General features: G+C 52.4%; 2 protein-coding genes across 5 annotated transcripts in view; one reads left to right on the forward strand and one right to left on the reverse strand.

The window, feature by feature from the left end:
- Positions 1–12,360, forward strand: part of MICALL1 (MICAL like 1) — a 57,184-nt gene that overhangs the window by 12,423 nt on the left and 32,401 nt on the right. For 3 of the 4 annotated variants that reach the window (XM_066320040.1, XM_066320042.1, XM_066320043.1), the window contains 11 exons: positions 337–917; positions 1,442–1,505; positions 2,171–2,556; positions 2,822–3,300; positions 3,771–3,905; positions 4,224–4,350; positions 4,707–4,797; positions 5,180–5,253; positions 5,668–5,782; positions 6,116–6,162; positions 6,468–8,262. In XM_066320040.1, coding sequence (XP_066176137.1) covers positions 337–917; positions 1,442–1,505; positions 2,171–2,556; positions 2,822–3,300; positions 3,771–3,905; positions 4,224–4,350; positions 4,707–4,797; positions 5,180–5,253; positions 5,668–5,782; positions 6,116–6,162; positions 6,468–6,589 — 2,221 coding nt within the window. In that variant the 3' untranslated portion in view covers positions 6,590–8,262. Of the gene's footprint in view, positions 1–336; positions 918–1,441; positions 1,506–2,170; positions 2,557–2,821; positions 3,301–3,770; positions 3,906–4,223; positions 4,351–4,706; positions 4,798–5,179; positions 5,254–5,667; positions 5,783–6,115; positions 6,163–6,467; positions 8,263–12,360 lie in introns of those variants that run through there. The other variant, XM_066320041.1, reaches the window with a different exon arrangement.
- C5H22orf23 (chromosome 5 C22orf23 homolog) lies at positions 8,364–12,307 on the reverse strand. The gene is given in 7 exon segments (XM_066320079.1): positions 8,364–9,252; positions 9,549–9,649; positions 10,760–10,882; positions 11,359–11,538; positions 11,622–11,773; positions 11,912–11,978; positions 12,217–12,307. Coding segments are annotated over 7 exon segments (819 nt in total). The 3' UTR covers positions 8,364–9,147.

Genomic DNA, 12,360 nt, shown 5'->3' on the forward strand with positions numbered 1-12,360 from the left:
CATGTCTGTGAATGGTTGATGCCTCTCCCCATTCCAAGTGTGGAAAACACACCATACCCAATACCAACTGTCACCCTTCCACCTCTATTGAATCCTTTCTGAGATGAAGGAAGACTCCAAATGCATGTGGTATTTGAGTTGTGAACTTGCCATGGGTTCCTACAGTGGCCTGGTTACATTTCTCTCCTTCTTTTCCAAATGACTTCCCCAAGAGCACACTAGGATTTAATAGCAGGGGTAAGAACTAACTCCTTGTCCCTGCAAGGGTCTTCCAGGTGTGTTGCCTTCTGTGAAGGGCAGGATGGCATCTCATGGTGCTCTCTCTTCTCATTGCAGGTGTAAGGAATGCTCCAGCACGCTGCTCCCGGGGTCATACAAGCCTGGGTCAGAGGCAGGGACTTTTGTCTGCACGCAGCATCGTGGTAAAGTGGCCATGAGTGGGAAGGCAGAGAGAAGGCCCAGTCCAGACCGACAGTCACCAGAGCTAAAAACTGAGGCTGAGGCTGGCAGCATGGGAGAGAAGGCCCTCCAGGCAGGAGCAGAGGTGGGGAAGGATGATGGTGACTCCCAGGAGAGTGTGGCAGAGATCCCTATGCCTGCAGAGGGGCTTGCTGGCCCAGCAGAGAAGGACAGCACAGCCAGCAAAGCAGAGACACTGATACCCCCTGCTCATGCTGGCAATGAGGCACCTGTCTCCCAAACTCCCCCTAGGCCTCCAATCCCCAGCAGACCTGCAGGGCTCACGCAGGACAAAGCCAGCTCGCTGGATGGACGGCTCAGAGACTCACGTCCCACCCCAGCCCCAAGGAAGGCCACTGATGCGTCTGCCCTCTTCCCTCCAACCTCCCACCCTGTCCCCCGGCCCAGGTCCACCCTGCAGGGCGAGGGCAGCGAGTGTGGGCCCAGCATGGTGAACGGTAAGAGGGCACTGTGGTGCCACATCCACTCCACATCCTCAGTGGCTGCAGGTTGGCTGAGTTCCCTTCCTTCTCTGCAGCCTGACACTCTTCTGCCTCTGAATAAATCTTGGGCTCAGACGCCAGGTTTTTGATTGCCAGCAATTGCCAGCCACCTGCACAGCAGGGAGAGCACTACTAGTTTTCCTGCCTGTCTGCTCCCTTGTATTTCTCCAGAGCTCTCCAAAGGCAGCAAGCCAGTGTGGAGGAAAGATGGTAGAGCTGGAGGAGTTTGCAGGTGTGGGAGCAGAGGGTCATGTCAATTCTCCAGGTGCAGCTTCCAGGGCAAAGTGGGGAGGAAAAGGCAGAGGGGATGTTTGGGGTTAGCTGGCTGCATTGGCTGTTGGAGAAATGCCATGACGTCTTCAGTGAGTGAGAATAGCCACCTTCCTGTGGGGAGGTTTCTAAGAGGTGCCTAATGTTGATTTAACATCTTTCTTCATGTCCTTTTGGTGTTGTGACAGTATGACTCTGTGTCTTTCTAGGTCGGGTACCTGAACCCAGCCCTCCTGTCCCAAAACCTCGAGGGAGACCCTGCTCCTCTGATCGGTATGTCCCTCTGTTTGCTGATCACCTGAAAACTCCATAGCAAGGTGGGGCTATTGGGACAGCACAGCTGTGGTCTTCTCTCCCACCTCCATCATCCCCTTAGGAGGATGTAGGCTTTGACCAGGTTCCTTTTCTAGTAGGTGCTAGTCCAGCATGGTCAGGCTGACAGTGTTTATCCATACCTCCCAGGGCATTTGTCTCTTGTTCTAAAGAGTTTGCAAGCTTCAGAAAGGTGTTTCTGTGGCACAGGCAGATTGCCAAATGCCTTCTGAAATGACCCTACTTTTGGGTGCTGAGAAGGGGACATTTGTCTGCCTTGTGGAGGGTTTGTCCTGGGAAAGGTGGGAAGACCAGCTATGTCCATAAAGCTCAGCCTTTACCACTGCTTAGCAGATGGAGGCTGTAGTATTCAGACACCAAAACACTGGCCCCAGCAGGCAAGTGAGGCAGGCTGCGTTTCCCTAAGGCCCATAGGTTTGCCCACAGAGAGTGAGACACTGTGTCTGGGGAAGCCTAGGGCCATCCTTGGATGAGAAAGCTGCTTCTGCATGGAAGACATCCTGCTCCATCATTCCTTTTCCCCCAAGGGCTAAGTCCCTCTCCAGTGCCTCGCCACCCCACCTTGTCTCTGCCATCTTGATTTCTTTCTCTTTCTCTTCTACCAGTGGTGGAGCAGCTGTAAGAGCCAAGGACCCACCATGGATGGCCTTAGTGCAAGCAGAGCCCAAGAAGAAGCCAGCTCCCCCTCCTCCCCCAGGCAACAGCAATGAGACTCCAAGTAGGACTTCAGAGGAGGAGGATGGGGAGGAGGTGGGGAAAGCCAGGAGTGAGGAGAGCAGGTCTGATACCATAGAGCCCAAACTGTACAACCCCTTTGAGGAAGAGGATGAGGAGGAAGTGGAAAGTGCTGATACACAAAAGAGCACACCTGAGCAGGAGCAGAGTGAGACTGCTGCCAAACCTCTCCACCCCTGGTATGGCATCACTCCTACCAGCAGTCCAAAGGCAAAGAAGCGGCCAGCTCCACGAGCCCCCAATGCTTCCCCGCTAGGTGAGCTTCCTCCCGCTCTTTTATCTGTCCTCTGCAGCCCCTGTGCATCTCCTTGGAAGTTCCCCCTTCCCAGGTGCCTCTGCATCACCCTGGCAGGCCATGTGATGGTTGCTTTAGCTTGCAGCAGCCATGTCCTCTATGCCCACTGGAGCACAGCATTTGTACGCAAGATTTTACTCCGACCCTTATCTCCAGTGTATGCCACCCTCCCCTTTTGTCTTGGCTGTCCCTTCATTCCTCCCTGAGCTCTCTCTTTGCTTTGCAGTCCACCACCCCATCTCCAGGCTGTCACACTCTGAGCCCTCATCCTCCACCCCATCTCCAGCCCTCAGCCTCGAGAGCATCAACTCTGAGAGTTCCGCCAAGGTGCTGGGAGACACCGACGAGGCCTCAGTTCCCAAAAGCTCCTCCGAGCCCACTGTGCACATGCCAACAGCCGCCAAGACTTCCAGCGCTGATGCACCACTGGCCAGCGTCTCCTCAAAGGACAGGCCTGCTGTCCCAGCCAGCCTCTCCACCAACTCCTCCTTCTCCTCCTCCAGCGAGCTGGCCAGCCTTAGTGGGGAAATGCAGCCCAGCACCCTGCAGACCAGCAGGAGCATCTCCACTGGCAGCCTGAAGACCAGCCCCAGCCGGCTGCCCCCCAAGCCTCCAGCTGGAGCTAGCCCTACACCCATCCTCCTGGCTTCAGATGGGGGTGCTGGGAGCCCCAAGACATCTTCCTCACCTAAACCACAGCTGAAGGTGAGATGGTGACCTTGTCCATCCAGATCATAGGGCTTTTCTTTCCCATCCATCACTCACAACATTCCTAGGGGATCTGTGAATCCAGGCTTGCCCCTTCGGTAGGCTTGATGTGTGACCCCCTGAAAGCAAGATGCAGGCCTGTCTTAAATGGTGGCTCTGCTTGTACTCTGCCTATCCCATGTGCTAAAGAAGAGGAAGGATGTCATGTAGTCTGAGCAGATAGGGAGCCATGAAGGAAAATATTTCAGCATGCTTGTGAGAGAGAGGCTGGGAAACTGATGTCAAACACTAGCACAGCTCTTTTTTTGACTAGGTGCTTGTGGAGATGAGTGTTGTGTTCCTCCTTTAGGAGGCTGTGGGGCAGGACAAACCCTAGCGCTGCCCTGTCTACTCATTCCCACCTGTTAGTATCCCATCCCTTCCCTTCCCTTCCCACTTATGTATCTGCTGTTGTTCTCCTTCTCCAGTCTTCCTGCAAAGAGAACCCCTTCAATCGGAAGCCATCACCTGCTGCCTCCCCCTCGGCAAAGAAACCTACCAAGGGCTCCAAGCCTGTGCGTCCTCCTGCACCAGGCCACGGCTTCCCACTGATCAAACGCAAGGTAAAAGGGCCCTTGGGAGCAAGGAGGGAAAAGCTGGCTCTGTGTTATCCCCCATGGCTGTAGCAGTCTGCAGGCACCCTGCTGATGCAACTGTGGGCAGGGATTGTGGCAGGTAGCTGTGGCTGGGGAGAAGGCTACACCTTGTTCATGAAAGCACCATGGTCTTCCTTTGCTCCAGAGTGGGGTGGGGATTTCAGATCCACACTTCAGTTGAATATTCTGTTGTCCCCCTGCCCTTGTTAGTGTTGACCAAACTCTGGATTGCCCCTGGAAACTGGAGTCTATGGTAATGAAAGTGTCTGATTTATGGTTTGGCAGGTGCAGACAGATCAGTACATCCCTGAGGAAGATATCTATGGGGAGATGGATGCCATTGAGCATCAGCTGGATGAGCTGGAGCACCGTGGGGTAGCCTTGGAGGAAAAACTGCGCAGTGCTGAGAATGGTGTGTGGGTTGGGCTGTCTGTGGGTGTGGGGCAGGACAGACCCTAGGGCTGCCCTCTCTCCAGCCAATGAAATAGCAACAGTGTCTTCTTCCCTGCTGATGCTGGGGTTGGAAGAGCTCAAGAGGCTGTGTTGACCTCCAAGATTGGTCACAACCTTACCCTGAACATGGAGATGTCCCTAGAATGGAAACAGGTGGGAGAAGAGAGAGGGTCTCCCTGGGTCTCAGAAACAGGCTGAGGTTGGGTTGGCTCTAGTTCGGTGCCCCTCCCCTGGCCTGGCAGAGCCCAGCCTGTTGCAGGGTAATAGGATGGACCATGACTGGGAATGGCTCTGAATTACCCCTTTGTTTGGCAGACAACCCTGAGGACAGCCTGCTTGTGGACTGGTTCAAACTCATCCATGAGAAGCATATGCTGGTGCGCCACGAGTCTGAGCTCATCTACATGTAAGTGTGTGCAGGTGTGTGTGGAGAGGCACTGACACTTGCTTGGAGAGCCCTTTCTCAGCCCTCCTGAAATGGTGCTTACAGGGGAGATCCTGAGAGAGCCTCCTTGCCTAGAAAAGGGAGGGAGTAAGGGCAAGCAAATCTGTCCAGATGTACTGTGAACTGACCCACAGCATGTCACCACAAGCCTCTGCAGCATCTACTCCAGGAAGACCTTGAGCAGCCAGGGCTGGTACTTACTGGTCCTTGGCTCCCTGACTATACAGGGACAAGATCAGCATCTTGATGGTTTTTTCCAAGCTCACTCAGTTCTTTGGGATGATGTTCTGCCTCTCTGGAGTCTTACAGTGCTTCCCAACATTTTTTTCCCCTTCCTTTGCAGCTTCAAGCAGCAGAACCTGGAGCAGCGGCAGTCAGACGTGGAGTATGAGTTGCGATGCCTCCTCAACAAGCCAGGTAAAGCACCACTCTGGGTGTGCTTACGCCTTTTTTCATGGCATCATAGAATATATTCAGTTCGAAGGGATCAAGGGACAAGGATCATTTTTCCCCTAGGCATCATTTCCCCTCTCTCTAGGTGGGTCTCAGGTGAAGAGAGACAGATCTGTAGGAATGCCAATGCAATCGGCTGACTCTAGAGGCTCTGTCTCATTGCAATGGATGTCCCAGCCTTTTGCAAGGGTGTGCTCCTTTTGTCCCCATGGAATGCCACATGCAGGGCTATGTCCCCACAGCACTGCTAGCCCAGCTGGCCCTAGAATGTGGCAGGGTAGAGGGAATTGTGCTGGAGATCTCTGCGCTGAAACTCTGAATTTCAGTGCTCCTTCAGCCATGTAATTGCCTGTCTTTCCCTGGGGTTTGGCTGGGTAGAGAAGGACTGGACCGATGAGGACCGAGGGAGGGAGAAGGTGTTGATGCAGGAGCTGGTGACCATCATTGAGCAGAGGAATGCCATTGTGAACTGCCTGGACGAGGACCGGCAAAGGTGAGTGAGGAGCGGGGTGGGCTGGGAGAGAAGGGAAAAGCACAGTCTGTCTGACTCAGCATCACGTGAGTGCCTTGTGGGAGTGCCCCAAAATGTCCATGTTGCTGATGTCCTTACCAGGCTTCCCAATCCTTGTCTCTTTGAATGCTTTGTGTGGGAAAGACAGGACAGCACGTGCAGCATGTGGGATTTATCCTGCTGGTTACAAATACTTACAAGACAGTGATGGATCTGCCCCTCTATGGCTTCTAAGTAGGAGGCTCTCTAGCCTAAACAATACAGCAGCTGTTTTCAGGGCTGAATTCCTGACCTCTTTCCCATTCTTTCTTTCAGAGAAGAGGAGGAGGATAAAATGTTGGAAGCCATGATTAAAAGGAAAGGTAAGAAACAAACGGGAAGCTTTTTGGAGTGACATTTTCACTGCTGACTGCAGTAAGGGGCAACATGAGCCATTAGTGAAATTGTCTGCAGGAGAGATTGAATCTATTCTGTGTAGACTGGGGAAACTTTCCTTTAGGGCCAGTAACATTATAGAGGCACAGTTGTGCTGCAAGCCCCCGTTATCAGAGAAAGTGTGCATGCAGTGGAGAGCTTTGATTCATGGCTCTCACCATTACCCACTGTCGTGAGTCTGTTTGTACAACTATTGACATCCCACAGTAACAACCTCCCTTTGCAACCCCAGAATTCCACAAGGAGACGGAGACCGAGAGCAAGAAGAAAGGCAAATTCAAGCCCATGAAGGTGCTTAAGCTGCTGAGTAACAAGCATGACTCCAAGAGCAAGTCACCCAAGGAGAAAAGCTAGAGCAGGGGAACACCAGCAGTGGGAGGGAACCCCAGCTCACCTCTCGCTGGCCCTGCCTTGCCTCTCCTGCTCCCTCCCCAGGCACCAGAGCTGCCACCCCAGGGAGATGCCAGCCCTCAGCCCAGAGTGGGTGAGAATGACCAAAGCCTCCCCTTCCCGAGGCTGTAGGGGAGCATAGCCATACCCTCCACGAAGCCTTCTTAACAAGGTGGGGAGAAGATGGATTTGCTTTTCAGATACGTTACCCAATTGTGTGCTCTTGTCATTAACTGAGAACAAGCAAAGGAGTTTCGTGTTTGTGGGAAAACCTGCACTAACTGCACCCTGTCCCTTCTCCCGCTCTAACTGTGACAGTTCCACGTGCCTCTGACTTCTGCCAGGAGGGAACTGGGCCTCTTTGTCCCTGCCCACTCTTGTCCCTTTTCTGTCCCCTTTTTAAGTCCAGGAGAAAACTGACATTAGAATCAGGATCCTTTGGGTTTTACTGGCCTAAACTAAAAGGTTAAAAAAATACTCTTGCACCACAAGGCGCTAGAGCCATAGCCAAAAAAAAACCTGGTGCCCTATTTATTTTGAGCCGTCCCCTCCCTCGAGCACCAGGGGTGGGTGGGCTCCATCCCAAGGCTGAGAGGACCCAATGGAACAATGTACATCTGCTAAGATGTAGCTCACGTGCCCTACTCAGGAACCCCACTGCTGCTAAGCACTTCTGACTGCTGCCTTCCTGGGGAGGGAGGACCTGTTCCTTTTCCAGGCAAGGGCAGAAAAGCTCAAGATTGGCTGAGTGCAGGCAAGGGGCACTAAACTTGTGTCCCTGCTCACCAGTGCCAGCCTTGAGCAGCAGGGGAGAGAGGTGTGGTCACAACTGACCTTTACCCAGCTTAACCTGTGTATACTTTAAAAGTGTGCAGATGTGGTTGATTATTTTTTAAAACTTATTTACTAGATGAATTCAAACCCATCCTAAAACTTTAAACACCTTATTTTATTTGTTGCGTGTGTGTGTGTACATCAGAGGAGGGAGTGGGGGGGGCAGTGTTCTTCCAACCATCCCTTCTTCCTTCCATTTTTGTTTCCTGCCTTCACTTCCAAGATGATGAGTTATTTATTGAATTATTGGATCAGTCTGAATTAGAGTTTCATGGGTGTTTGGTCGGTCAGCTGTTCATCATGCCTTCTAATTAGCAAATTAGACATAACCAGCCCTGACCCATCTGCTGCAGTCTCTTCTATAAACTCAACAGGCTTTAGCCAAAATGCTCTCAGAGCAGTGCCTTGCAAGGTGGCTGGTGTAGCATTCTGGAGAGGGATCCTCATTTCTCAAAACCAGAGGGACCCAAGCCCCATCTCAATTCCAGCATGGCCCCCGTGGCTGGGAGCTGGCCAGCTCAGCCCTGCGCTGGTAATGCCATTTCACCCTTGCCATACCTAGCAGGCTGATGAGGAGCAGTGGTAGGGAAGATCCCAAAGCTCAACTCTTTTCTAAGGAGAACAAATATGCTTTAGAGCCTGCTGTCAAATCACTGTTGCCAAAAGCCATTGGGATTGCTGCAGCCTGACACTCCTTGGCCCTGCGCCTAGTCAGAGATTTGATTTGTAAACTATATTGTACTAATTCCATGACTTCCATTCACCTGAACAGAAATAAAAGAAACATTGGATTTAAAAAATGATTGTGGATTAGGTTTCTGATTCCTTTGTGCACTCATGCTGTCCCAGGGCCAGGGCATGCTGCCTGGCTTTGGAAAGTGGTTGAGTATTGCTAAGAAGCAGAGGATGAGATCTTAAGGAAACCAGAAACTGGACATTATGCTGGGATTTGCACAGGAAAAGCAGGCCATCATGCTTCAGCCTGCTGGAGGACAGAGGTGCAGGTATTTATGAGGTGAACAAACAGCCATTTCCAGTCTCTCGGAATACAGTGGCTATTCTGCATACCACGCTTTCAGGAGCCAAAAAAATCACAGCAAGCCCACAGCAAAGAGCAGCAGGCACCGGGGTGAAATCCCCAATCAGCAAGCTGTGTTCCTGGGCCCCTGCCCAGTGGGCTGCCACCAGAGGTTTGCTGATGCAGAAGGTCATAACCACCATGACCTGCAGCAATGCCAAGGGCTTGCACAAGCCTGTGCAGTTGCATTTCCTCCAGAGACATTCCTGGAATCACAGGGCCAAGAATGAGCAGGTTACAGGTGTCGTGGCAGCATGTGTTACCATCTTGCTGTCATGAGAAACCTCCACCTCTGGGTAGATGGGAAGGAATGACATTTCTGTGGACGAATTGCTGTACTCTGAGGCACTGCACAGGCAAAAGAAGGCCCTGCTTTGTCATGTTTTCAGAGCCATTGCTACGTGTTTTCATGTCTTTAATATTATTGAGCAAGAAGGGATCCAGTGTGTGGGAAGGACAACTTTGTTTATGTACAAATTGGTCCTGCCTTCTAGTTTCAGGCAACAGATGGTGCTGCCCCCACTTTGGAAACAGACACAGACCATGCTCCGATGCTGAGAGTCTGGGAAGAATAGGTGGGAACAAATCGCACTTGTGTTTTGCCCTTGGCCTAGTCTTGGAGATTGGACTTGTTCCCAACAGGGGAGGCTTTTGTCATGATATTTCTCATTTCCTCACTTCTTTTCTTGTCAATGATCTCCATCTCGTGCAGTTTCTGCAAAGTACAAAGGGGGAGAGCTGAGCAGGGAGAAAGCCAGCAGCTTTTTTTTTCCTTCTTTTGCCAATCTCAAGAACAAAAACTCTATTTCCCTGATTAAGTTACATGCAGAGATGGAAAGAAAGCTGAAAAAGCATTATCCACCATTCCCCAAATTCATGCCTGAGCTGTGCCATGAAGGGAAGCAGCTCTTTGCCCCCTTCCCTGCTCAGATATCAGAGAAGACTCTTGCTTTATGATCTCTGGCACATGGGGTTCCTTTCATGCACTGTTCAGCCCAGGCCCCTGCATACCTGTGATATTTCAGTGAGGACAATCCCTTGATACTTCCTGCCCTGTCCTAGAGCTTCCATCTCTGCCAGGAATTCCCTCCTCTCTTGAATTTCATTCATCACTGGTGGACAAGAGAAAGAACTTTGGAAACAGCATGCGGCCAAAAGGCAAGAAAACATGTTTCTGTCTAGATCTGAACCCCCAGTTTCCTAGTTCTGCTTGAAGAGCAGTCCCATCAAGGCAGGGTGATACCTGCTGTAACACGCACCTTGCTCACCATGTCATCACAATACCTCTGTAGCCCCTTACATAATGGGAAATGCCCCCTCTGCCCAACTTCTAACCACTCCCTGACTCCCAGGAGTAGTTTTCTAGTTTTCTTAATGTTTGCTTGTGGACAATTTAACCAGTCTGTGGATGGAGACAGAACCTGCTGTTGAGGTTCCTTAGTTGACATGCATCACCCAGTGACTGCAACCATCCAAGACAGCAGCTGCTGCTTTGTAGAACAGAGCTGTAGCCAGCCGATCCGAATTCTGTCACAGATGTGTCAAGGACAACATTCAGCTTTGTGAAAAGTGTTGGAGGCTACCAAGCCTCTGTGAAACCACCTGCAGTGGCTCCCTGCAGCAGGGACCAAAGCACCCCTTCTGTACATATTATTCTAGCATTGCCCATCTTTATGCTGCCCTGGCTGGCATTTTTCTTCAATGTATACACACATTGAAGATTCAAGCACAGAGAGATGTTAAGACAGTGTTTTGTCTTTGTACTCTGTAAGCCAAAGCCTTTCTCTGCTTCAAACTCTGCTTGATATTGAAGCTTTGCTAGTATAACTGCTGTGATCCTGGAGTGGAATGGCCCAGACTGTGGTCAGGCTGTGGTCAGGCTGTCAAGTGACCTGGTCTATGTTGAGTCATGTCTGCTGGGAAAAGGACCAACAGTACCTGAGCTTGCTTCCCAAGTATCTCTGCACATCCCTAGGCTATTCCCCTGCCAGGGTGCATTTCGTGTGGACAGCCCAGAGAGCTATCTGCCAGCAAACCTCAGCAGCATAAGCTCTGTGAGGATGGCTGGAACAGAGTGTTACAGCACCAAGTCCTTTCCCTTGGAAACTAGGCTCTGTGGCTCGCCCTGTAATGGCAGTTTACAGCCTGCCACCCGAGCCCTAGAAGGGAGCTGGCTTCCCAGGCTTCCTGCCTGCCTCCCTCCTGGAGACATGAAGACATACATTCTTCAAACCGGTCAGGCTCTGCTATCTCTTCTTCCTTTTTCCGAACAAACACCTGCTCCACCTCGTCCTTCCCTGTTGCCAGGATGTTTTGAAGTCTTCTCTTCTCCTTTTCCAAATCTCCTGTGGATGCCAAAAGAAAAAAAAAAAAACATTATTATCAGCATGTCTCCTCATGGAGGAACCTGACCACACTGCTTCCCTGCTAACCGTGGCAGAGGAAGTGTTTAATTAATGTCTGTCCATCCCTGGCCTGTGTGCAAGCACCACGTGGGTGTACAGAGCCCACCAAACCAACATCAGAGGTGTGGTTCACATTTGTGTGCTAGAAAATCACTCAGTGCTCTGCTCTTGCTCAAATACTGTACAGGTCCCTATCACCTGTCACCTCCCCAGCTGGCAGACAAAAGTCAGCGAGCACTTACAGCAGATGTTCCCTCAGAGATCCGTTTCTGAAACATCTTTGAAGACTGAGAATGTGAGGACGTGGAGCAATTCAAATACACTGCCACTGCTGACATTGAGGCAGGGGATGGACAGAAGGGGAAGAGAGGCTCCAGGCATCACCATGTATTTATTAGCAATGTTTGCTGACTTACGTGTGGGCTGTGGCTTGAATTTCTCTCGGGTGTAGGCATCTCCTGCCTGGCAGACTTTGGCAGGTCGGAGAAGGGGTCTAGCTGGAAGCCTGTGTGGCTGACAGGCTGCTGCTGGGTAGGAAACAGGCACTGGCTGTTTGCTGGACGGGGGGAATCTCTGAAGGGGGAGGGCATCTCCTCCTGGGGGATGAACCAAAATTAACAGCAAATCAGGCAGAGGGGACTCTGGATGGATGGCTCTGGGCCGTTGCCAGAAGATCTACCTGTTGATCCATAGTATCATCAGAAACAAAGACCCCAGTACCCCAGATGTCTCACCCTGGTCACTGAGCATGATAGACTGCGGTTCAAGTCACACGGTTGTGCCTTGTTTCCTGACTGACCAGTGGGGACAGCTTGCCCCGGTTGTCCCCATCTGCCAGCAGATGCTGTGCTGCTTTTTTAAAGCACTTGCCCATCCGAGCAGGCTGCGGGCGAATGCCCCCGTCTCAAGCCGAGATGCAAAAGCTCCCCACCACAGCACAGCAGCGAGCAGGGAGCCAGGGGGCCTCACTCACGTTTCACATAGTCCATCAGGTATCGCTTCTGGGACTGCGTCACCTGCAACTCCTCCATCATCGCTGAAAAACACGTGTCCATAAGAGGTAGCAGAGCCGGCCCTGGGCTCACCCCCCCTCACAACCCCAGCCTGAAGGGGAAGACGCGGGTTTGGGAGACTCCATCCGGGTCGGCGACACCAGCGACGGGCCCACCCGGTTGCTGGACCGCGGTGGGACGCTCTACTTCGGGGCGACGTACGGTGGGCGGACCCCGGCGCCCAGAGCCGCCGGGCCCGGCCCCGGCCCGCTCCACCGTTACCTCTCACTAGCTCCCGCGTGCCTGTGCTGTACTGGGCCGGCCGGCCTGCCGCCGAGCCCCCGCCGCGGCCCGTGGTCCCCGCCGCCTCCATCGCCACGGGCGGCGACAGGGCGGGACGGGGAGCACGAGGGAAGCAGCGGCGAT

This window comes from Sylvia atricapilla, chromosome 5, assembly GCF_009819655.1.
Source record: "Sylvia atricapilla isolate bSylAtr1 chromosome 5, bSylAtr1.pri, whole genome shotgun sequence".
Classification (NCBI taxonomy): Eukaryota; Metazoa; Chordata; class Aves; order Passeriformes; family Sylviidae; genus Sylvia; species Sylvia atricapilla.